Genomic DNA, 27346 nt, shown 5'->3' with positions numbered 1-27346 from the left:
ACCAGAAGGACACCTGCCAGTTCCCACCTGGACAGAGGTCTCATTTTCTTGCAGAGACAGCGATGATGATGATGAGGAAGGTCAAGACCACTGCTCCTGCTATGAGTAAATAGCACTTCCGCTTTCTGAGTTGTCTCTGAGAAGAAAAAGAACATAGAATATGGTTTGAATCAGCACTTCCAGCTCAGTCATATTCAAAACATATGCCACTGACAATCACGTCAAGTTTGAGCATAATTACAAACCGTCAAATATATATGCCTGTCAACCGGTAGTAGCAATGAATCATTATCAGTACGTATGGATAACATTTCCTTTATGAGAGTTTTGTTACCTGTTAAAAAGTATATTGTCGCTTGTCTTTTCAGTGGGCTGCTGATTTCAACGACAAAATGACAGAATGTTCCGATTTCATAATGTATAGCACCAAAACAAAAGATTGCACAAAAAATTTGACAATTTATAAATGGACATTAGCTGTCTGAATGTACAGGATTAGCAGATGGCATTTACTATAGCCGTTTTTTGTTTGCCAGTACGTGCACACACACGCACCCACACATGCACGCACACACACACACCAACAGTGACACACTTATGGTGTCTGACAACAGTATGACAAATGAGGTGAATGGCCCCTGACTAGAGTAAAGTACCTGTTGATACATTATACCTTCCTCCTTCCATGATAGATCATAATAAGATTTATGAATACATTGTTATTCCTTTGTTTCTTGCTTTGATATTTTACTGAGGTTTGGACTGTTTAACGCATCAAAAGTAAATAAATAAATAAATTCACAAGAAAGCTCTTTTATCCCCTGGCAGTGAAGTATTTCCCATTATGTCATAAAAAAGAGATGAATATGAAAATAAAATACAACAGTGAATTAGTAAAACTTAATGAAAATTTAGCTGAAAGTGTTAGGTTTTTTTTTTTTTTTGTAAGTGCAGGCACAATTGGATGTGGCTGCAATATGTCAGAGCAGGAGTGAGTACAGCATCTATGTTGTTCTGAGTCGCTTTTCTTTGCTTTTTTTCTCCCCCTCCTGTTCTCTCCCCCTCCCTGCTACAAAGGCGGTAAGAGCTACTGCATTAGACGGGAGCTAGACCAGCGTGTTTAAATCCTGAAGCGCTTCAAAGCACGGAGAGCAATTCATCTTCTTATCTGAGACGCGAAGCAGGCTTTCTATGTGGAAGAGAGAGAGAGAGAGAGAGAGAGAGGGGGAGAGAGAGAGAGAGAGGGAGAGAGAGAACAAGAATGAGAATAAGAGAGGGAGTGAGAAAGAGAGAGGGAAAGAATGAGAGAGAGAGAGAAGAGGGAAAAAACTGCTGTCGAGTAATTTTCCGTTTAAACGTTCCACTCCACAACAATTTGCATAAGCAGCCCCGCGTCTGTGATAAGAAGATTGGTTATTTTCAAAGGCTCTGTGGGGATTGAGAATTAAAGGCCTCTCTCTGCTATCTCTGCTCATGCAGCTGGCCACCACAGACTTCCAGGCTTTTTTTCCTTACATTTTCCCCCCAAACTGTGCCTTATAAACTTTCTCCTCTCTCTGTTTTTTTCTCCCATTCTCCATCCCTCCTTCCTCTTCCTCTCTTACCCATGCCTGTCACTTTCTCTCTCCTCTCTCAACTCTCACTTTCTCTCCTATCCCTTCACGCATCTCAGTCTTTCCTTTCCCCTCTTTCTTTCACACTCTCCTACTACTCTCTCCTTCTCTCCTCACTTTCCATTCCCTTCTTTCTCCTTTCTATCCACTTCTTTTTTTCTCTCTCTCTCTCAATTTCCTTCTCTCTCTCTCTGTCCACCATTCTTCTGTGGTCTAACCTTCTGCTCTGTCGTTGATGGGAAAAGGAAAAGAGAGAGAGAGAAGAAAAGGATTTGGATTACAAAGGAACTGATGCCTGTTTTATGCCTTATTTTCCAAAGGCAATTGGAAGAGGGCGAGGACAATAGAGAGAAATAAAGAAAAAGCAAGAAATATAGAAAGAGAGAGAGGGGCAGTTGAAAGACAAAAGGACAGAGCAAAAAACAGAGGGAGGATGGAGAGATTGAGGAAAAACATATAGGAACAGAGTGAAAGTGAAAGAAAACCACAGAGAAAGGAAGAACAGTGGGTTAGGGATAAGAGAAGAAATCTGCTTGGTGAGAAGATCTGCTCATTGCAGATATCCTATGATGTCACTGTGACAAAGGCCAGCAGCTACTGCTTTGTGCTCCACTGGCCTGGTCCCACACATTTGATCTACTGTGTGAAGTGGAAGAGGTGCACTGCGATGCTCACACTGTCATGTCCTTCACACCTGTTGGCTGTGTGCACGTTGGCTGGGTTGGTGGTTTGTTTGCTTTTCCGTCATCACACAACCCAGGGACAAAGAGACTCCAGTTCAGTTCATGTAATGTCCATATTTCTCCCTCCTCTCCTCTCCTCTCCTCTCATTCATTAATGTCTGTGTCTTACCTACTCCCCATTCAAGAAATTCTTGCCAAACTTCAAAGAGAATAAAGTAAAATTCTCAATACTAAAATGAAAGTCTGCATGAATGAAAAAGATGGTAAATCTGAATACAATGGACATGTACAAAGTGGACAAAGTGACAGCTATCCCACTGGCAGTGCTCTCACTAGCAGTGGACTACTTGTGGACTGCTTGCGTTCTGGGACCTATTTGTGGATTTGGCACCTCCGACCCTATATTAGTACAGAGGCTTACGAGGGTTGAGGGAATCTGTTGTCAAGATACAGCTTTCAAGGTCCGAAGGGAAACTATTACAATTATCACAATTAATAAATAAAAAAAAACAATTCCTGGCCATACCAACACCTGCGCTGTGTTCCGCTGGTGAGAACACAGCGAGGGTTGCCTCCGATTTGTACTGAATGTTTGCTAGTTAAAGCTATCTACCTGTGCTATTAATATTCAGATCAGGATGCACAAGGCTATGCATCTACTGATCGTATGCTGTAAACAAGTAAAGTATCGGAATAACCTGGACGCTGTGATGAATGGGATTAAATCTAGCACACTTTTCCTAAGAATGATTTCCTTTCCTCAAAACTAACTCATTATTACCTTATCTTTTCAGCATAATAAAAATGCTAATAACTGAGTCATTTGTATTTAAGTTGTACTATCTGAGTAACTATGTGATATTATTTGCTGCCAAACAAGATATTATTTATGTTCAGTTAGATTCAGCCAGCAGCACTGGTATTTTCGGTTGACAAATTAGTTGCAGTAGAAAGGCAGAAACACAACTCATTCTTAAAAATAAGACTGAGATCAAAATAAAATGAGGTCAAAACTGAGGTAAAAAAAGATGAGTGTTTTAGTTGAGTGGATTGCAGTGCCCTCTGGTTGATGCATTTAGCCTGTTAAAATACATCACAGTGTGGTACATATGTTAGTAAAGCTCTATGATGGTGGTATACACTTGTATTACATTAGTTTGAATGAAGCCTGCTTCTAAATATTCAAACAGTTTTTCAGAATATAATAATCTGGGATGGATTTTATTCATACAAGCTGGTTGCACTTCAAAGGGAGAAGAGAAGGGCTGTAATTTCATAGCAACGTAACGGAATATTTGTTATAACCAATTGCTTGTTGCCACCGCTTAAAATGAAATAATGATTATTATTTCAGTGCTTTGGGATTTTGCTTGGAAAGATTTTTTACATCTTATCCCCAAGTTTTAATGCTGAATTCACAATCGATATATGGTTTATACATTAAATAAGTGTTACACTGTAAATAAGCTACGGTGGCTGGTGAGCTAAAAATATATGCCCTTTTGCACTTCCCTTTAAACTGACTAATCATTGTTCTCAACCCGTTTTCATTATTTTTCCTTGGTTAACAGGACTGCCATCGATCTGACAAATTGGTAGGTGAATACACAGCTTTTTTGGTCACATCATGTTATGTTGATTAAGCGACAAATTCAATTTAGAAAAATATATTTTTTAATCACTAAGCACACTTAACAACAAACTACTACTCTGTTATCTTGCCTGCTGCTTTAGTTTTCAACACACCCTGCAATAAAGGCTATCTAAAAAACATGCACTGGAAGATTATTTAAATAACAAAATCTGTCTGTATTTGACATGAATATGAGTGAGTGCAGAGAACAAAGGGGACACGTACTTAGTGTTAAAATGGATATTGATAAAATGCGCACAATTTTACAATACAAATAAAAATAATTTTATTATTTGTGTAATAGCCCGATTGAGAACTGGCTATACTTTGGGTATTGAGTATTTCGTGAATTAGCGGTTGTACTGTTAATCAAGGGAAATGATTGAAAATAAGATGAAACCAGTAATCAGTTTAAGGGGGAGTTTTCTGCCCTATCAATTGTCAGTTGAATAGTTTGGCATACACTTTCTGCAATCTGATTGGAGCAAGCAGATTAGGATAATGGTGATTTTCAAGAATACTGTTGTTGGTTTGCAATGTTTAATAGAGTAGAACAGGGAGAATGTTATGATGGAGATACTTCCACAGAAACGGAAAGTGATGGCAATCTGTTTACCTTTATCAAGCTACTACCTGAATGTTTAGAAGACGGAAACATATTATTTTTTAGATGTAGCAGAAGCGCTCTTCCAAATAATAGTAAATACCTATTGCCTAAGTTCAGTCTAGTGTAAGCGTTGACGGAATATTTTTCTTAAACCAAATGTTTAGAGCTACTCCAGATTTAACAGGTCTTTATTCAATTAAGCTACACTTTATTGGCTCAGTGAGATAATTTGTCCTCAGCATTTGACCCATCCAAGTTAATTACTTAGGATGTAACACAGGGAACATGGGGACCAACTCCATTTCTGAGGCCAGTTCCTTGGTCAAGGGCAATGCCAGGAGTGTACCTGACCAGACATGCATGTCTTTTTGTGTGAGAGAAAACCGGAGAACCTGGTGAAAAATCCAGACATAAATGTGGAGAACATGCAAACCATAAGCAGAGAGAAACTGGAGCATCATTCTTGAGAGGCAACGCTGCAAACCACTTCTCCACCGTGCCCATTAATATTGAAAGTTGATAAATAAAGTTAGTACTTTTCAGAAGTATAGAGAATTCAAAATGACCTGATGCAGGGATTACTAGAGTGCATATGCCCAATGCAATGGTTCAAGCAACAGGCATAATGGCTGGAATGGCCTTCTTAATGTGCTTCTTCGATTCAGTGAGAGGATTTAGCACATGCAATTCTTTATATAAGCATCCACTCCACAGAAGGCGATTAATTTGAAATCCCAAAGGATTTTTCATCTTCAGATTCTATACCTATGCCATCCCATGCAATACCATTTGGTTGGACGTTTGAGGCTAACGGCGTGAACCCCCGCTGAAACTCAGCAAATGTCCGACGGCTGGAACCTGAGCTTAACTGCATTTTCCCCACATTATGACTGCAAACATACCCATGGGCATCAGCATTGCTGAGAGATACCTATTTATCCTTTCTGACACCAGAAACATCTTCATACGGTGGCAGCATGGTGCGATTATTATTGGCTTTATTATTATTCTGTCTTTATCTCATTGGGTGAGAAAATTGGAAGTCCATAAAATAGCTAATATTGCCGTGCGACCGCGGCGCCTGTAATCGGCTTAAGGCGCAATTTACATAAAATTCCGTGTCCCAGCCTGTCCTGATTATGGGTTATGAAAGGCATTGCAAATAAACACGGGCTTCTTCCTAATGCTGCCTTCTGTGGCCGTAGACTGTCAATTGCACGGATTCTCTCACTGGCAAATCTACCCAGGCTTCTAGAAAAGTTTATATCCCCCCCATCCCTCCAGCCAGCACACTACCTTTCTATGATTTCCACTACACAATGTAGTGTCTTGAGTGAAGGTTAAGGGAAAAGAATCATACATTGTAAGTTACTCTGGATAAGAGCATCTGCTAAATGAATGTATTGCAATGCAATGTATTCAATCAAGACTTTTGAATCCAGTCAATAATTCAGATTGATCTTGTAAAAATTAAATAACAGCAAAAACTAACAAAAAACCAAAAGAACAATTGTGTGCTGTGAATTCAGGGTTATTCCTACAAGTTAGCTGAGCTGTTGATATAAGTCACAATTTGTGCTTTATTTAGCATTGTATTGGCCCTACACAGTGAAATTAATTCATTTAATCAACGTGGTAAATTAATTAGGTGCGGAATGCAAATATTATTTCACTAGCCATCAGTTTGTGACCTCATTCTCTTCCTGGAAACTGTATGGACCAACAATGCAGATTTTATTACCTGTTGCCATGGCAACCAAATAATGTAGCCCGCCCGGTCCTAGTCATACAAAAGAAAGTGGTCTATAAATAATAATAATGGCTTGCATTTATATAGCGTTATTCTCACACACAAAGTGCTTTACATTGCTGAAGGAGAAACATTCCTTAGGCACCAAGAATGTGTGGCACCCACCTGGGTAATGCACGACAATCATTTTTCACCAGACCAATCACCACACAGCAGCAAAGGGCGAAAGCATGATTTTCTTAGCCAATTAAACTGGGGGATGATTAGGTGGCAGGTTGATCAGGATGATTAGGTGACAGGTCACCAGGGAACCCCCTACTCTTTGCAAGTGTTATGGGATCTTTAATGACCACAGTGAATCAATGCCTTGGTTGGCGTCTCATACAGAAGTGGTTCTTAAACTCAGCCCAGTTTATTCTGGGTATTGTTCCAACCCCAGTTGCAATCCCAGAATTAAAATCTTTCTTAGTTACATGCATTTCACATTTAGAGAGATTGGGCCTCATTTACAAAACATGTGTACAATCACATGTGATCGTAAACTGTGTGTAAGAATGTTTCCAAGAAAATCTCGGCATTCATCTTTTTTTTCTTATCTGTATTAGTTCACGGCTGTTTTCTTACGCTAATCACATGAACAGGATTATGCATAAAAACCTCAGATACACACAAAAACAAAGGTCTCAACATGTCATAAGAACACAAGTAAGAATAATATAATGCAGATTTTGTGAATGAAGACCAGTATTTATGTCAGAAATAGTTATGCATGCCATGAAAAATAAAAGTCTGATGTTAACATTGTGAAATTCTGCTATATTGCAATCAAATGATCTAATTAAAGACTACATCAATAGACATGGATATGTCATTGGGTAATTTAAGGTTATGTAAATTTCTAAAACAGCAAATACAAAAATCTCCTACTGTCCCAGGCTACATTCAGTACAGTCACTGCTTCTCCCATCTCACCTGAGAATCTAAACAGAGTGCTTCCTGTACATAGATCAATCTGCCTGCCGGAGGTGGAAAGGTCAAAAGCTAAGTGCACTTAGGCGATTGAAAAAAAGAAATCACAAACATTTTCTTGGCCACCTGTTGTAGAGCCAGCTTAATTAGTTTTGAGATTGAAAGAAAGCATCCGGGAGTGCCTTCTTGGAATGCACTAGGCCTTTCTGCATCTGCCAAGCCAGTTTCCTGGATACAAAATACTCTATGGGAATGAAAAGGCAAGCTGCGATATTCAGGCCTTTGGAGACTGTGTGAGATTAAAAGCATTCAACAGGATGAGAGATGGACAGAGTGGAAAGGGCCTGAGTTACGGTCGCTCGCTCTGTTTTGACGTGAAGGAAGCAACAGCTTGGACGAGAGGACCCAGTCCGCTGACATAATGCTGCACTTTTCACGTTCCATCGATCTTCAAACCTTCGACACGGCCAATACTGTCTTCTACAGTCAGTCTCCTTCCCTGATATCGTCTCCTCCCTGTTACCTGAACCCTCCTTCCTCTTTCGGTAGGAAAACATCCAGGTTCAGATCTCCCAGTTCATGTGTACATGTCACAATGTTGATGCAACGACAAATTTCAGAATACTGTTCAGTTATTTAAGTTTAATAAAGCAATTATACGTATTTTATGCATAGTTGCAGTTAGTATTACATTAATAAGGAGGCCGCGGTTTAGTTATAATTAGATTTTCTGCCATACTATATACAGGGTCTGAATCTTTTTTTTTTTTTTTTTTTGTAGAGCCAGCCACTGTGACTGGTGGATTAAAAAAAATTTACCGGACACTTGGACAATTTACCAAACACTATTGTTTTTTGCACAATATGGAAATGAAAATCACAGAACTGCATGAGCATGCTTTGTAAAACATTTTTTAAATATTTATTTAAAGAGAAAATTGATTTCATAACGCTGTAAAATTAACAATAGTAATACTTATTCGCAAAAAATTGGCTTTGACTATTCGAGAGCATATAGACATCAGTTAGCGCAGAACATGACTTGATCTTCAGCCTTGAATACAAGCCATTCGCAACACTTGCCAATATCATCAAGCTCCACTCACCACTAAAACTGTTTCTTTTTTAACTTTGCTTTGTTTTTCTTTGACATTATCATTTATCTTCCTCTTTTCAACAGGTTTTTTACCCAAGTGTCACCAAATCTTTTTTTTACAGCTAATTAACGTTAGATAATTCTGGCTAAGATTTTCACAGAATTTATTAGCATATGTTAGGTTACTGCTCTAGCAAGTGTCACGACTGGTGACAAAAGCAGAGTGCAGCCACGTACACTCAGAGAAGCCTAACAAATGTGAGGATTTGTGGGAGTTGAAGTCTCGTATTCTGAAACTATGATTGTGATTGCTGTAACTGCATGAACTTCCATGTATGTTTCGGAGGTTTTTTCGGCAGCTTAATTTCTACACAACAGTGTGTCTGGTAAATCGGTTGTTTACCTGACACTGACATAATCTGCCCGCATTTGGCGGGTGGTCAGATGCTATATGCAGACCCTGCATATATAGCTAGTGGTCAAGTTATTAGGTGCATCTATCTAGTACCAGGTAGGACCCAATTTTGCCTCCAGAACAGCCTGAATTGTTCACAGCATGGATTCAACAAGGTGCTAGAAACATTCCTAAGGGATTTTGGTCTATGCTGCCTCAACAGAATCACACAATTCCAGCTGATTTTTCACCCGTGCATTCATGTGCACACCTGCTGTTCCACCTCATCCCAAAGGTGCTGTATTGAGATGTGGGGATCGTGCAGGCCACTGAAGTAAGCTGCAGTGGAACCAGCCTGAGATGTGTGCCTTATTGCAAAGCACATTATCCTGTTGGAGGTATCCATTTGAAAAAGGGTAGAAGGTGACCATAGAAGAATGAACGCGGTCAGCAACAATGCGCAGATATCCTGTGGCTTTCAAGTTCAGTTGGTATTAAGGGGCCTAATGTTTGCCAATAAAACATTCCCCACACCATTTCACCACCACTGCCAGCCTTCACCATGGACACAAGGCAGGATGGATCCATGAGTTCATGCTGTTTGTGCCAAATTCTCAATCTTCAATTGTCAAGTTTTGGTGATCACATGCCCACCGTATTTTCACATTCTTAGTTGACAGAAGTGGAACCCGGTGTGGTCCTCTGTTGCGGCCCATCGAATTTCATAGTTTGATGCCTTGTGCAATTAGGGATGCCCTTCTGCATACCAATTTTTTAAACAGCTGTAATATAATGTATCCCATTTGTAATATTTTCTGTTTCAGTTCAGTTGTGAACTATACACAAGCCTGCTCACATACGACCCCTGTTGCTGGCACAGGAGAGTGAAGACAGCTCGCAGTTCTTCCAATTTTTTTACCAAAACCTCCCAAATATGGTAGCATAGTAGACAAAAAGGTAGGGTTTATATCACAAGGGGGAAAATTTATTTATATAGATGTGTCAGCAAATGACACATTTATGGCTTCCTGTTTTTCTCACCTACGGAATACAAAAATACTGTCTATTGAATTCGCTCCTCCGGTATACTGTAAATCACATTGGTCTGCCATCAATTGTTGTAAGAACTATTTTTTTCAAGCTTTATATTTCAGTGTTCTGTGGGCTGCTCTGCGGAGCATCACTCAACCCAATAGCCTTCATGTCTGTGAAGGCCCTGGCGCACTCATATCTGCACATGAGTCTTTAGCGTTCACCACAAACACCACAGATAAATCCATGCAACCCCCCCCCCCCAAATCACCACCGCCACCACTGTACCTAAGCTCCCCAGTAGCATTTTAATGGTCAGTCGGTGCGGATTCCTTCCAGGGCATTTAACAGCCTGTGGGGACTGTGTTAAAATAAATTGGGCACAAATATGTGCGACCAGGCCCTCGTCTGGCAGGTTACGAGCCCTGTTCATCCCTGTGAACTGAGGTCATTTAATGTGCTCACAGTCTAGGGAAATTACTCACTTATTCCCTCTGGTTCCATTATCACATCCTTGGATTGGGACCCAAATATACTCCAAATTAAAATGCACTTATGGTCTGATTTCGTTCCACAGTCCTCAGTGTTGCTTTGTGTAAGTTTTTCCTCGGAGTTGTTCAGTTTTGTTTAATGTTGTTTGTTGTCACAGCGTTTCATTGTTGCTCTATGTTACTCACTGTTGCTTACTAGAGAATACTTTCAGTTGAGAAAAAAGAGTGGAGCAGGTTAAGGAAGTATTAAAAGGAATATTTCCTATCTGCCTCGATGAGAATTCACATATCTTGCATGCGTAAAATCGCCCTCCGGTGGGATGAGGGATGCGCCGTGGTGCTGCAGCACGGCGGAGAGGAACACGCCTTTAAACGGTCATCACAGGATCCCATCAATGTTCACGCGGCTCTCATCGCAGCCTCCCTCGTTCACTCACGGCTAGAGTGGCGGAGGCAGCCGACTCCCCACAGCGAGGAAACAGGAAGCTGATGAAGACTGATGGGTCACCGTGGCGACGGGGGACGCGAGGCGGGGGGTGAAGCCTATTGCGTTTCCACAGGGATCTATCACTTCTGCCTCCCATGGGGTAAGGCTATAAACATATATATACCCCCTGTTGGTGTGGTGCTGGTATGCCCATAACTACCTATCCCTTGTTAAGCTGAAAAAAATTATTTCTTAAAGTAAATAAAATGAAAGCTCAAATTTCCGATCTTCTCTGTCTGTTTGGTAGAACAGTATCAGGGGACTGTATTGAGGCTTGTATGGTTAGGTCCACCATCTTACTATTATCTAACATATTGTCCAATTTCATTTTACATATTTTATCTGCTGCTGCTGGAAAAAGGATTGAAAAGTAAGTGGAAATTAGTTATAGGCAAATGTCACAGATTCCTGATTTTCTTTCAACTGATGGAAAAGCTTGCCAGATGATATAGTAGGAACAGATGCCCTTGGGTTTTCAAGACCAGACCTTTTCGACAGTAGGTAAAATGAAAAGCCTACACTGGCTGAAAAAAGCCTGTTATCACCCACAGACATTTAAAAATTCTTCTGGTTCAGGCTACCTGTATTTTAACATTTTACAAGAAAATGCATCAATGAGGCAGCATGATAATTATTTATAAGCAACAGTACCTGAAATAATAAAACTTGTTTTCCATTGAACACTGAACTATGAAATTACCTCTTTAAAAAAGAGCATGCTAAAATACAGAAACAAATTAGCAAATTGCATACCAATTATGCGACTATTATTTTGTGAAATAGGCTTTATTTTTCTTTCTGTGTAAGGATTTAAACTCTCGTTAATGCAGCAGTGCGACTACATTTTCATATTATCACACTTTTATCTGGAGCTGTAAAATGCAGCCAATATTTAATACTTCTTCAGTGTGTTGTACATGCTTAATGAACTAGCTTACTGCATTCCCACACATGGCCAGTAGGGTGTATGAGTGCTGTGTTCATCCCTCAATAGCTCACACCCATGAGGACATGAGCGAGCAGGAACACAGGAATGAGAAATATCACTGTGTGACATCAGCGGACCGATTCTCCAAACTGCCTGACTCAGGACTGTCATGGTATTTACTGAGATATTAATGTAGTTACATCACAAACGAACATGCAAACCATTGGTTTTCTGACTTGGAGTCAGTTTTTGTACGGCTTGTTGTTTCACTTGCTGTTTTTCACTATTCCGCACTTGTGTTGTAAAAAATAACCATTAAGTCAGCCTGTGTAAAGGCTGTGTTTGCCATGTCCCAGCAATTGCAACAAAACAGGTTTTAGCCCAGAGTCTCCAGGTTACACCATGGCTCCGCGGATGGTTTTGTGCTGTTCTCTTGTTCCCAAAAATGCCTTGCTGTTGATAGCTAACTTCATTAGCTGTTGACGTACAGCAATGAGTAATTCCATGCTCTATTATCTGAGCTCACTGTGTTTCTTAATTCCTGCTATCAGAGGTGAACAAAACTTGACCTCAGGTGGTGCCAGTTCATGAAACCTCTGTCAAGTTATTATGTAACTGAATTGCATATATTATAAATTATATATATATATATACTTTTTTTGCATTTCATTTCAATTCTTGGTTCCACAACTTTAATGGTCACATGCATTTTAACCTGAAAGAGTTTTAACTGGTTTGTAAGGTAGATGCGGATAATGATCCCATAAATATCACACTCAACTGAACACTGTGATGTCTGACTTTGCAAAATGGAGGTGGCATGTTGGCCTGTGCCCTTCTTAATAAACATGAGTCATGCAGTGGTGAGCGAAGAGAGCACCTGTTTCCTGTGCTAATGGATCCCGGATTCCGTTTAATTTCCCTGCCAGTGTGCTGGGCCATGAGGAAAATGACTGGGCATTTTTTATGGTTTAAACTGATCATCGTTGTTGAGCACTGTGGTGTATTCTGTAATTAGGATAGACACAATAAAGGTGTTAAAATCAGAACGTGGAACTGTGCAGTGCTGCAGTGTTGGCTTATCTCTCTCCCTCCTGCTCACCCCTCTCTCTCTTCCTGAAAAGAGAGGATAGCCGAAAGCAAAACTCACATTCTGTCTGCAGTGAGTTTGATCAAGGCCCAGGTTTTCAAATAGATAATGAAATGACAATTAAATCTGCAAATGCTGTGCTGACTTTTCTTCCTCTCTCATTCGCTCATTGACTGGGTGTGGAAATTAGCAAATTAATGCAGAACAGGAATATTCACACATAACAGCAACATGAAGCATCTAAAATTGGAGAGAGTGTTGGATGGAACATCAAGTTCTCTGTGCATTGGGCCACATGGCAAATGAAAATAGAGGTAATGATATTCTTGACATCTTTGCCATAAATATCAGGTAACTTTCTCAAAAGCCTTCCTTAGCAACATAACATCAGTCATAACCAGTCAAGACAGAGCATTATGACACATGTTGCCATATGAATACAAATCATACAGATTCAGCAAAGTATTACCAAAATAACATTTTAGTTACCAATAAACAATTCATTTCACATGACATCATATGAACCATATAGGACAGGCTGTACATACAAATGGCACAATTACTTATTATAAACATGATCTTGAGCTGCCTTTAAATTTCCAAAAACCTTAATTTCTCAAGTTTTTCTCAGTGCTTCACCGAGATGGCCTATTTTGCTATACTTGAGAGTGTTGTGAAAAGTGTATGGACAAAACAATGCTCACTTACACAGTTAAGTGTAACCTGGCCACTCAAGAACAGAACACTAACAATGTTCCAAACATGCTGTGGGTTCTGAATGTGCCTCAGCTCATTTGTGGCCCACAGAATGGGCACCGTGAGCCCTGCCCTGCCAGTCCTTATTTCCCAGCATCTGGCCTGCATTCCCTGATTGCTAATCAATAGTAAAGTCATTTTTCCCTCTGCAATCAATTTTATATCCCATCTCAGAATAATATATTTTCAAGCATTTGCCAACCAAGCATTTGTCTGATTTCTGCAATAGAATACATGCAGTTTGGGATGCTGGGTAGCTCATTTTTGTTAAGCTCTGTTCTTGTGCATGGATCTGGTTTCATATCCAGACCATGCCAATGCCAACTGGTGGCTGGTGGTCCAGCAGGACCATGCACAATTGGGGCTAGTGTCCCCAAAGGAAGGGAGGGTGTCAGTCAGCCTGAATGACAGCATCTCATTGCAGACCAGTGACCCCTGCTGGCTGATTTTGTGCCAGCAAGTTGGCATGTTCAGCTTTAAATGAAGTGTCCTCCTCCAACTAATGTCTGGGCAAGCCTGGCACGCAAACTGTGGTGTGATAAGAACCTGTGGCTGACATCATGTCCTTCTTTGCAGGACACATGCTTGCATGCCTGTACTACGCTGAAAGAATATCAGCAATCCAAACTGAAAAAGCACAGAAACACAGAAAAATGCATGTTTGGCATCATATAATGTAAATGCAGCGCACGTGAGCTATTTAAATTTGGCCACGTTTTAAAATATCCGTACTCAGGCAACCCTTCACCATAATGCCACAACTGCATGCTTCACCCTGCTTGCATGCGTCTTTTCTCCAATCCAGTCTGTGCTTAATGGTTTTTTATGTTCCTGGCAGTTTAAGATGAAACCAGCAATTACAAAAAGTTACATGGGCTGATATTACGGGAGAGGCTACAGTACAATCATGCACAACAATACTGCAATCAGCAGCACTGCAATTACAGTCAAAATGGAAGAAAAACACAACAATAGCAACAAAAATGTGAGATGTCCTCTGAGTGACTAGCAATGTCTGCAGGAGACATGGCAAAGTAAAAGCAACAGACCATAGATTACACAAACAAACAGATAAGCACATTTGAACCTTATCATTGCACTTGGGTAATCTAGGTATTTCTCTGCCTAAGGATATGAAAACAGAAAAAAATAGATAGATAGCAAGGTGTGCAAAATAAAAAAAGGAAAGAAAACATGACGATAATGAAAAATAGATTAAAAAAAGGCTAACTTTAAGGCGCTGCATGATGGAAGTTCACAGAAGCAAAAATCGTATTGGGCAGTACACAGGACTGACTGTGTGTATCCACTTGTGAGTGTACGGGTACATTTGTTGAGGTTAACATGTGCTTTTGTTTGTATGTGTGCACATACTTGTATGTTGTGTGTGTTTGTGAGTGCGAGACAGAGAGAGAGAGAGAACTGACATGTGGGATATGTGCATTAGTACTCATATTTCCACATAAAAATGTGTGAATGACACAACCAGCATTGCATTTTACTGGGTTCATAATGCAGCCCAGATGAAAGTCCGGATAAATTTGGCCAAGATGAAAAGTGTGTAAGAGTGCACAGTATTTATTTATTTTACGCAAACGCACACACATACACACACACACAACCTGAAACCAACTGAGCATGAACTTCACTTTCTAAAGACAAAACTGAAGGCAAAAAGCCCTCAAAACAAACAAGAACTGAAGATGGCTGCAGTACAGGCCTGGTAGAGCATCACCAGTATCTGGTGATATCTATGGGTCTCAGACTTCAGACAGTCATTGAATGTAAAGGACTTGCAACCACATACTAAATATGATGACTTTATTTGCCAAATGTCATTGTAACTTTGATTGGAGTCAGGGTCTATGGTAAGATGAGACAAAAAAAGAGCTGCATTGCCACAAACATCATAGGTGGGTTTGACGTAAATGCAGGGTGGCCATGCAGAAAAGAACACAATCTCCACAGTGAGGTATAGTGATGAAATGTGATGCAGTTTTGCTGTCATGATACCTGGCATCACAGACTCCGTCAAGTACCAGAAGATTTAGATACAAATCTGGTTGCCTCCAAATGTACAAAAAAAAGGTTAACTGACCACAGAATGAAACTTTTGCAATGGCCGTCCCAGTCCCCTGACCTTAAGCCCATTGAAAACCTGTGGGGTGAGCTGAAGGGGACAGTCCACAAGTGAAGACCAAGGACTCTGGGGAGAATGTACGAATGGTCTCAGATCTCTTGCAGTGAGTATGGGAGTTAATTTGTCTGTGAGTGTATTTATGACTATGCTGTAGGATTGTGGTAGTGATTGTGTTGGAATGGGAGGAGCCATGGAAGAGTCCCTCAATGTCCTCAGAGCATGCTCACACAGAGGGGCGGAACAGGGGTGGGCAGCAAGAGAATACTGCCCATGGTACTGAAAGACTCCAGGAGCACATTTCCTCTAACCTACTCATAAACTGGCTATTTAGACTACATTATATTTGACTATATTGTGTTTATATTGTGTGTTTACTGACACTAGAAAAAATGGCCCTGTTTTGTGGCCCTGATTCAATGAAATTTTGTCTTTATCCTTAATTTAATTAATTACTTGCAAGTATACATTTCAAAGTATACATACTTGCAAAGTATACATACTTTCTTCATAAACACAGTCTGCATTGGGAGTTTAGCAATGAAGCTTAAAAAGGACCACAATGGAAATAAGCTATTAGCTTTATTGTGTCTATCCTTAATAGTTTTTAAAAAAATAATGTGTATGAGAGGCTTGCTTCAGATGCACGTTTTTCTTTTTTTAAAAATTATTGAATAAAATCAATCAATCAATCAAGCTAAATTTTGCATTAAATCTCTCCTTTGCATTACATGTAATCTCTTTGCGTTAAATGTTGAATCAAGTTAAGGACTAATGTTGGTTGAATTCAGGCCTATTAAACAGTTTTGGGTTAAGTTATTGTTCAGAATACTGATGGTTATTCTCCTGGACTGTAAAGACATTACGTCAGCTATTAATCTGGAAGGCCATTGCCTTCACCAGCATGGTTCTTAATATTAAGCCACTTAACTCTGAAAAGGAAAAGATGGACATCTTATTAAGGCTCTGACACTTTCATCAATACATTATTTAAGATGGCCAGGGGGCAACACAACTTAATTCACAAGTCTTGTTTTGTTTTATTCCAGAAGGAAGGTAAATGAGGTAACTGTCATAAAATTGCCTCTGAATGTTCCAAACAGACCCATAAAAGTGCTTCAACCATTGATGACTTCTCTTGAATTATCAAAGAGAAATCAAAGTCATATAACAAAAAAAAAAAAAAAAGATAATTCCTTGTAACACCCCCTCCAATTTCAGAATTTTCACATCAGCAAATTTCCTAAGCCAGTTAATGAAATTGTGAACTAAATTGAGCTTAGAACTACATAATGTTCCTGTGACCAGACGTGACCTCCCAGGTTTGGTGACGGAATTCTTACCACAAAGATGAAAGGGAGACAATCCATTACAGCCGCCAGATTGCTTTATGAACATATCATTCAACATAGCCAGAGGCTAAAGCTGTTAAATATATTATATATAGTGTAAAGGGCTTCATCTTTTATTGAACTCCATGTTGCTAAAGAAAATGTGACATAAGGTAGGAAATAAGTTCCTGCAGAGGAGCAGTAAGGTTTTCATTCAGCAAACAGAATTACTGGAGAATAGTATTCACAGAATACACACACACGCACACACACACAAGAGAGAAAGGTGCAGTGTGTTTCACTACATATTGCATACTCTAACACAGAATACACTATTTCCTGGACAATATGTTCTTCATTTTTCAAATATACAGTATTTTTACAATACTAAGATGTAATCATATAACGATTTGTCATGGCTTTTTTTAAAGCACACTTACAATATCGAAGCAAATGCAGTAAATTCCTTGAACTTCACATACAAGCTGTAATTGTACATGCCAGCACAGGACTGCTTAAAAAAGCAAAATAATAATAATAATAATAATAATAATAATAATAATAATAAAGACATAAATAAATGAAATAGGTTGTATGCTGCATTTATGCATTTTCATTTGTGAGTGCATTGTACTCTTCCTGTTTCTGTGTATATGTGTACTGGTACCTAAACTCAAAGAAAAATGCTGGTTATTTTTTGTTAATGTATCTAAAATGGAGCTTACACTATACGACAGTGACTGCGGTCCATCTGGCATAACTGCCACTGTCGACATGCATTGATTCTGTATGTTTAGCTAAATTTAAAATGTAAAGTTCTGTGAAGTCTTCAAGAGACCACCACAATGCATTAAGATATGCATTGTTGCATTGTTAATCCTTCCGTATAGGCTATATTCCCCACCCCAATTATAACACTTAATATGTGTAATCTTTCAATAACGTGTTTCATATCTTTTTCTCCTATAGCCACCTAAAAAACACTTGCCTAAGACATTTCAATGCAGGAAAAACCCTGGTTTTGTTGCTCCACTTCATTATTTTGGTTTTGACTAGTGTTGGAAAAGGATAGAAGAAACTATCAGAATAAATAAGAAAGTTTTGTGTGTATAATGTATGGTTTTTAAAGGTAAATTAAGTAAATGAACCATTTGGCCGACATCCTGAAATAGCTTATTTCAAATGTACGTCTTTATCCAGCATTTTGCGCATTTACCAAACTGGAACATTTTGTCCCTAGTTTTCCCTCATTTAGTTTATTGAACTGACAGACCACTTTTTTATGTTAATGTGTTTTTCTTTCCTTCCTTTCAATAATCTCTATAATTTTATCAACCATGGCCATTTTTTCACAAATGTAAACAAAAAGTCAGAAGTTTGGTGTTTTGTTATTCAAGAGTCATTGTTATTCAAGAACCCTACCCTAGAATTATTCAAGAACCCTACTCATCGGCCTTTGCTGAAGTATAAATGCCAAACACCTTCATTTTTGTCACAAAGTAAAAGTCAGACTTAGGTTCGACACCTCTGTGACCATAACATTGGTGAGTGCATGGTGGAATGGGTTGTTAGCATAGGTGCAGTAGGTACTACACTCACAACATAGAAGATTGGAATGAATTTGTCCAGTCACTGTTATAACAATTGCTTCCATCACCAACAGCAAAGTGCCTCATTTCATTTTAGAGGCTGAGCCTTTTCACAGCCAACAGCTGGTAATGAATCTTCAGTCTACTTCCTGTCCAGATTGCTGCTAATCGAGGCCTCTGTATTCAGATGGGCGTTGCCCCACACATGAGGACAATTACTGAACATAATTTTGAGGAAGAAAATTTAAAAATGTCATTGTGACCTACAGGACGCAGGCTGTTGCATGTGTCCCGTAGGGACGGTGCATCAGTTCATGCATTCTTAAGGAATTCTATTAGTTCTTCAAAAGTTTCTGTTGTGAACATGTATGGTGCTTCATGTCAAGCTCAAAGAGGGTGAGGTTATGTACCTGGTGATGACTGGCCTTTGCAAGCTCCTGGTTGGCTGTTTCCACATTTGAGGATGTTGTCTGGATATAGTCTTCAATGCTGTCTGTAGAGAAAGAAAGAGTATGGTTGAGAGTGGGTTGCACTGACAGTAAACACAGCCATATTCACCTTCACCAGGTAGAATCACAGCAGCCATAATTATCATTACCACTGTAATCCAATAATCAATAAAAGCCCCAAGTGGCCAAAAATGATTAAAGAATTTAATTTTCGTACTTACACGTCTATTTTTGTAACAGTGTCGCTTCTTTAATTCCCATGGTATGATTTTAATTAGATAAGCGTCTGACCCCTTCACATAACAAAGTCTGTCAACAGGTAAGTCATTTGTTTCCACTTGAAACATGGGAGTGGGGGAGGTACAGTGGCAACCATTATCACCATTTTTCATATCCCTGTACGTGATTTTATCCCCCATAACTTTCTTGCATAAGTTGAATGCTTTTATACTCGTAAACTCCTTTGATAACTATTGAGCTCAACTGCATTTCATATTCATGGTCCTTTTTCTCTCATGATACTACCCAGTGAACACAAAACTTGGTACATGAATGTTCTGATAATGGTGCATGAAAACGCATTTTTTCAATGCATGTGCGAGAAAAATGCAAATGTTTTCCCCCTTTCTGGTATGTTTGCATCATAGTCTTTGCTTTTAAAACCAGCGTAAAAATATTTCAGTGGGGGTTCTCAGTAGGGGTTCTAACTCTGCAGCACCTTATAATTAAGGGGCCTAATGAAAAAAAGCAATTGTGTGGCAAGCAATAGAAAACTATAAAGTACTGTACTGCTGTTTAGCAAACACAAGTGTAAAGATCAGGGACTGAAGTGCAGAAATAAAAGTACAGTCCCAAGAGAGACAGCAGAGTAAGAATCGCAGATTCAGTTGAACGATTGTCAAGTGTTCTACTGGACATTAAACTAAGGTAAACAAGAACAAAATTACCCCAATCAGAATCAAACTACTATTTAAGAACAAAGCAAAGAACTGCAGGCTCTGTTGCAGTATAAATATAATATTTAGTCATTGCAAACACACTGTTCCTTCGGTAGCTCTCACATTTACCCTTACAAGTTTGTTAACATATGGCAGTTCACAGAAATCAGGATTTTTCAAAGACGGTGGATTAAAAGGTACATTGGGTCAGAGATGTGGAAGCACCAGTACTTTCATTTTCTGGTGAACCATAATAATCAAAGGATCATACTGCCATCACCTACATATCTCATGCACCTGTTCATACCAGGACTGAAAGCCCTGATGAAAACCATGTGTTTAAGTAAGATCATGCACTCACAAAGGCCCAGTGATTACAGCCAGCAGGCTGTTAACCCACTCAATCAGCACACAGCATGTGTTCCTCATTAGGATATGGGATAAGTGGGTGACAAGCAATATTACACCTGGTGATTTGGGGCAATCTCTGCATACTTACTGTCGTTGGGATATGTGAAATCTTGTCACCTGACATATGAAAAGCAGTCTGAGTAAGCCAACAAAACAGAAAATTAACAGGCAGACTCAAACACCATCGCTATTCATGCAAATCTATTGCACTCGCCTTGCAACAGCACTGATTGAACTGCAGTGCCCAGAGACATGAGCAATTTATGTTTCAGAATAATTCAAATTTAGTTTTCTTGTTTGGATGTGCGTGTAATTGTTGTGCCAACAGCAATCCTTGGCACGGTATCAAACCCAAATCAAGCCCAGTTCTCTCAACAATTAAACACTAATTCACAGTGTCTGTGTGGAACAGGAAATAACGGTGTATGGAGCAGAGAGGAGCAGCTCCGGGGCTTCGGTCACTGTCTGGAGTTCCTGCTACTTCCCAAAGTCTTAGACAGAGACAGTTTCACTTAAATGAGTGCACACAGCTGAGGGTGGTTGGAAACCAGTCATTGTGTCACTTTTGTTAGCTGTACAACCGTGTAATACCTTGTAATGTCAGACTGCTAAGAAGGACTGAGCACAGTTTATAACTGTATCTGAGTGGCTATTGGAATGTTGCTGTTTACCAGTAAGGGGAACTCCACCCTACACCAAAGTATAAGATGTTAAACTGAGGTATGGACTTACTGAATGAGATCTCCACAAAAACTGGCTGTCTACAACAAGCCTAATCTTCCTCTCATCATTTGCCTACACAATCTTTTGTTTTCTCTATGCACTTTAATTCCCATAGACATCACTGCAAATTGGAATTCATTTCATTGTTGACCTAAAGTACCTTTTAAATAGGTATAACTAAATAATAAAAACTGAAAAACACACAGCTGCTGTGTTTTCTGCCTCAACACAAAGCCTCCATTTTGCGAACTGGGAATTTGAATATTATCCTCTATGGAATAATGGCATCAGAAAATGTTTTTTTTTTTTTTTTTCCGGATCACTCTATACAAAGAAAAAACGTTTTTTAGTTGATTTATAGTTGCTGTTGGTATCTAAACGTCGTCGTTTACTCATTAGGAGGTCAATGAAGACATCATAATTTAATTAAATTCATCAGGTCTTACAAACCTGACTTAAGTCCCTTAGGACTGCAGCTTATCTGTGAGGTATGAGAGAGATGTACAGAATTACTGGCACCAGAAATCCCCACAAGTATGCAAGCCATTGTTTTTACTTCATGCTCAGAATGAATTGCGATGAACACTGCATTCTCAATGATCACAGATCTGTTCTCTGTTCGAAGAACCACACTGAGGGCCAGGTTTTTTTCAGATGCAAAAGCAGTTACTATAAGGTCGCAATATCTATGTTGTATTTACTGAACAGTCACAATGGCTCCAAATCGCTATTAGGATGTATTTTTTGTGGATTCTCTGCGTCACCCTGCAACTTTCCTTTAGATGAATCGTAAAATGTGTTTGTGCATTTGCATGCCTGCAGTGAACATGCTAAATCAGGGTAGAGATGTAAATTAGGCCAGGTATTTTGACTAAGTTATTAAAGCATGCATTAATTGTGACTCCCCTCTTTAGGGGAGAGTTTTCAGAACTCATGAAAGCAGGCGGTAATTTGCACTGATACAGCCTATAGCCCTTAGCTCATGCACAGGCTGTCGAGCTGTACACACATGTAAAAAATGGTTCACACGTTTCTATTAATTACTTCTCATTTATTTTCAGATATGATATGAAATTATACTTGTTTTATTGAAAGGACGCAAGACTTCTGTTGAAGTAATCGGCTGGCAGTATGAAAACGCAGAATTTAAACAATTGTTTTGCATATGTGGGGTATATAATGTTTTGTTAACAGCCAACAGTTTTACCTTCAGATGCACTGTCGCCTTCTCCCGTCAAGATCACCCATGTTTATTCCTTCCGCCCCTCGATTTGTTCATTTTGCAGGGATTTTCCACCTGTTGTTCTATAAGTGTTAATATTATTTCCTTAGTTTGACCACCGTGTCTTGCCATTGCAATGTTATTTCTTTTTGTATGCTGCCTAACATCATGTAAATTAATTTTCTGTCACTCCAAATTTTAATCCCCTCCATTGGTGTTGTACTAATTCCAAAGCTATAATACGGCATTGTGCAGCTGTACCTCTCTGACCATTATCTATATTTCCTGATCTTAAATTTATGTTTTCTTTGTATTGTGGTTCCCTCACTACCCATGCCTGGCTGCTCTGTATCCATTTCTTAGTGCCTTGTAATCTGGAAGTGTAAGCATCCCATATTGTTACTGACCATTTTTATGGGTGTCTCCCACCCAAGGGCATAGTTTAAATTTCAGGAAGCAATAGGGACATTTAAGGCAGGAAGACTGGAGGTCCTCCAACCAAAGGATTGTTTACATTGCATTTTTACTATATGTGGCATATCTTTTGGCACCTAATAGTTGATGATATTTTAGGGGTCCAAACAGATTCACTGCTGGAACCCAATTGCTTTTAGGTGTGCATTTGCGTGGCTGAATCTAACGGAGTGCATTGATTTGTTGATATTGCTGTAATGCAGTGGAAAGTCTGGATTTCTCTCCTCCATTTTAGCTTGGCAATATTTTCATAGTGACAGAAACAATGATAATCACTGTTAAAACAAATTATTTTTTTATGTAGAGCACATTTCATCAAATGTGTGGTGAGTGAATATGTTCTATTAGATAAGGCTAAAATTAACTTATTGAGAGCCAGCTGCAGTGTTAAGTTATGTAACTTAATTAATGTAATTAAAGTAACTTTAGCAGTTATCCTATGCTTCATTTGTTACAAATTTTTCATTAATATTGCTTACTGTTTCGGTGCTGGTGTTTTGCTAATTAGCTGGGCATTTTAGTGCTGACCTTTATATGTAACTGAAAGCTCACCTGAGTGATTAAGCTTCTTTTCTTTTCACATTAGAATTGAGCTTATATATTCATCTGTGCAATTAGAAATGCATGCAAAACACGTTATATAAACAAGCATCATGTTTTCTCAAATAAATAAATAAATAAATAATTACATAAATGTGGAAGCAAAACAAAAGGCCAACCATTTGGTTGAGCTGCCAGTTAAAGTTAATTAGCTAATTGATCATCTGAGAAGAATACATTCACGTCTGTGTTATTCAGTTAGCTGTTAGCAGTGCTATCTTGCTATTTGGTCCTTTAAAACAGCATCTGTAAGGGCAGCCTCATCTGGATGAAAACTCGTTTGGACAGAGACTCGAAGGTGTCTCTGTGGGAGTCCATTGAAGGGGGATGTTGACTCTGTATCCTTGAAACTTGTCCATTGTAACAGCCCTACGGACCTGTCAGTCTGACACTCAGAAGGCTGATCTCATCACAGCCTATGCTTCCCTGCTGTCTCTAGTACCTTGTCCTCAATGCACCCCGGATCACCCCAAAACAGTGCAACCCTGCAGCTCTTTCATCTGCCTATTCGTTCTCCCACACACCCGGCCCATCTGGCCAGCATGGAAAAACTGCCTTTCTCTTGAGCTTCAATCTGCTCATTTAAATGTATGCTGCTGTTCACACCAGTGATCCATCTAGAGTGCACATTGTTGTTATTTACAGGCCACATGGTCTCATGGGAGACTTTCTTGTCTGTCCACCTTAGGTCCTTCCCAGAGGACAGATCCTGCTGGTTGATTTCAGCATTCAGTTATCTGGATTCCTCCTCTACTCCTTTGACTTCACTTTGTCACAGTCACCTCCCATGCATAAGGTAGGTAATCAGTGGGAACCGGACTTGTTGAGTGCCTACTTCACCTCCACCTTCAGGTTTACTACCCTTTAACTCTCTGAACACTGCTCTTTATCCTTTTCTCTTCTGCCTCCTCTTCCAACCTTCTCTGTGACTTTCTCTGTCACAGCCTTCAATAATCTATCATTTGCAATCCTTTCTTCTAATGATTACTGGAGTCATTTACTGGTACTGTATTTCTCTTGACTCTCCTGCTTCTGCACTCCACTATGTGCTGTAGACCAAAAATGGAGGAAATCCAACACCTACCAAACTTTCCTCTCAGCCTTCTCCTGACGTCTCCTTTTTTAGTCCAAAATTATAAGTTCTGTAGTTAAAAGCTAAAAGTTTCCATCTTCCCTTCACTTCTCACCCCTGTCTCTCCTCAACCCTCCTCTGCCCTTGCTGCAAATGACTTTGCAGACCACTTCAGCAAGACTACAGACATTCGTAGCTCTTTCTAGATGTCAGTCTACCTCCTTCTTCTTTTCAATCATCACATTCTACCCAGTAACTCTCCAGTTCTCACCTTTTCTTTCCAACTTTGCATGCCTACAGATGTCAACATATCTCACCTGCTGACATTACATCAGCCAACCACCCATGTGCTGGAACCCATTGCCCCACTTCTTCTCCAGACCATCTCACCCAGTACACTCCCATTCTGCCCATCCATGATCAACTCAACACTGTCAACAATCACTGTGTCTGCAGCATTCACACCTATACTCCTGTTGCAGGAAGACACTTCTGCTGTCCAGAATCTTTGGCCAGATTCCTTCTCCCCTTTCTTTCCAAAACCCTGGAATGTGCAGCATCTAATTAAGCGGTCTATGGGCTAACACCAACTGTACTGTCACCTTGACATGATTGTTTTGTGAAAGCCTACACACATATATACGTAAACACACCAGTATATGTTCATGGTTCCACACATATACTGATCGGCTCTCATACAAATGCTCACAGAAAAACAAAACAACAAATCCTAGGAGTGAAAATATGTTTTCAAACTAAACAGGTGGACAGCAGGACAAAAGCATCCTCCGTTCTGGAGTCATTATCTCCATCTCATTCCCATCTGAGTCCCCATAGGGACCCGCAACAACATTTTTGTACAAGGCCTGGAACTCAGTAACAACCAGTAACAATCCACAATGACTAATCTCAAATCTGCTACATAGCAATTAGCGATAGTTGTACATTTTACGAGCCCAAAATTGCTGTCACAAACCATGAACCACTAATTATACTGGGCTTGCAATATTGTGATTAGCAGAAGAAATCTGGCCTGCATGCATTGTTATGGGGTGAGGGTGGTTCTGAACTACAAAACTATGTTTGCCCTGTGTGTCTGTCTACAGGCAACATGCAGAATTTACTGTTACATTAAAGGCATTTAGCAGCTACTTTTATCCACAGTGACTTGCACAGCTTACATAAAATCTATTTATACAGCTGGATATTTACTGAAGCTGTTCAGGTTAAGTACCCTGATCAAAGGTACAACAGCCAAGCTCCACCTGGGAATCTAACGTATAACCACACAAGTTTCAAGCTCAGTTCCTTAACTACAATGCTACACTACCAACCCATATTGTCTAGTTTAACTGGAAATGCAAGGTACAGAATAATGAATAATTGATTGTACTAGCCTAGTACCATGCACATTTTCACAACAATGTAAGGGGACATATCTTGAGCAAATATATAACATTTACATATTATTATTGCAAATGTGTGTGTTAGTCTGTGTGTGTGTGTGTGTGCATGTGTGTGTGTATGTGAGAGAGTAAGACAGATAAAGAGAGAGAGAGATTATGTAGCTCAAATTTTCTCTCAAAGGGATCAGACCACAGCTGTTATACAGCCTTTGTTTGTTATTATGCATTCTAAACATAAAATAGCAAGCCAATTTATGGCTGTTGTCTCATAATTCACTTTTCCATCATTATGAATGTGTGGGTCTGTACAACTGACATGTCAAAATAACTGCTCAAGTATAGACATTAGACTCAGACTGATATAAATTAAATGACAGAATATGTGTGTGCGTGCGTGCCAATAACAATAAAATCTTCTCAGTATATTATTTCCCAATAGGTATTTCACATATTTGTGTCCAACTTCCTCAATAATGAAAAACACCCATTTTATTAAGTGTGATAATTCACAATTCACAACACATGTAGCAATACCAACTAGAATTTACACATCCTATCCAGCTGTCACTGGCTGTATGTCATACAGCCTATATGATACTATCATTGGCAAGACATAACATATCATAAGTAGTCACAGTGAATTTTTAAAAACTTTAGAAATAGCATTGACATTGTTTGATCATTGCATATGTTATACGAATAGTGTGACGTTGGTCATAAACTGTAACATGCTGTCATAAGTAATGGACATCTTCTTCATTGTTGCACTAGACTGCTTGCCTAGAGTAAAATGAGACATACTTAACAAAATTTTTTTACAAAACAAAATTCAAAATGAGGGGGGTTTTAAAAGTATTGGGTAGAACAGGGGAGTGTGAACATGTCTAGAAATGAGAAACACCAGAATGGCAAACCTGCCATATTGTCAGTGGCAGTCATTTTAGTATGTTTTCTTTTAAAAACCATTGCACATTTTGAATAACACAAGCTGATATTTTGAATTGGAACTTGTGGCACTGTACCAGAAGAGTGCTCAATTTAAGTGTATGTTCTTACAGAGCAAGAGTACTCCGTGATTTCTGGGACTTCCTGATTCTGCCCTCCTTTTTCACGCTTGGATGCCCTTATATTTATTGACTTCACTCATTCACACATTGCCGACGGTACAGATGAACTGCTGCACAGCAGACATTTTATCCAGAGCTGAATTGATTCTCCATTAGTAGATCCATAAATTGACTTCATGTCCACAAATTACCTGAAAATCCTTCCCACACAGCACAATAACATTATATTAATGAACTAGAAAGAGCTTATCATCTTGATCAATTAAATATTGTTTTTTTTTTTTTTGTTTGCCCTGCAAATAAAAAGTACTATAACATAGCACAATAGTATGTGTGCGTTTTTGAATAACTGGACACATAAAAATGTCTACAGGATACAGAAGTAGGAGATTAGGACA

The 27346-nt window shown here is 39.3% G+C and overlaps 1 protein-coding gene across 1 annotated transcript in view; it reads right to left on the bottom strand.

The window, feature by feature from the left end:
* The window catches only part of tsnare1 (T-SNARE Domain Containing 1), a 165130-nt gene that overhangs the window by 23370 nt on the left and 114414 nt on the right, over positions 1-27346 (bottom strand). Inside the window, exons 10-11 of the mRNA XM_064343270.1 lie at positions 18997-19079; positions 28-136 (exon numbers count right to left, since the gene is read on the bottom strand). Of these exons, the coding sequence (XP_064199340.1) occupies positions 41-136; positions 18997-19079 (179 nt within the window). The 3' untranslated portion in view covers positions 28-40. The remainder of the gene's footprint in view (positions 1-27; positions 137-18996; positions 19080-27346) is intronic.

This window comes from Anguilla rostrata, chromosome 1 (genome assembly GCF_018555375.3).
Source record: "Anguilla rostrata isolate EN2019 chromosome 1, ASM1855537v3, whole genome shotgun sequence".
NCBI classification, from domain to species: domain Eukaryota; kingdom Metazoa; phylum Chordata; class Actinopteri; order Anguilliformes; family Anguillidae; genus Anguilla; species Anguilla rostrata.
This window is presented reverse-complemented; position numbering and strand designations above follow the sequence as displayed.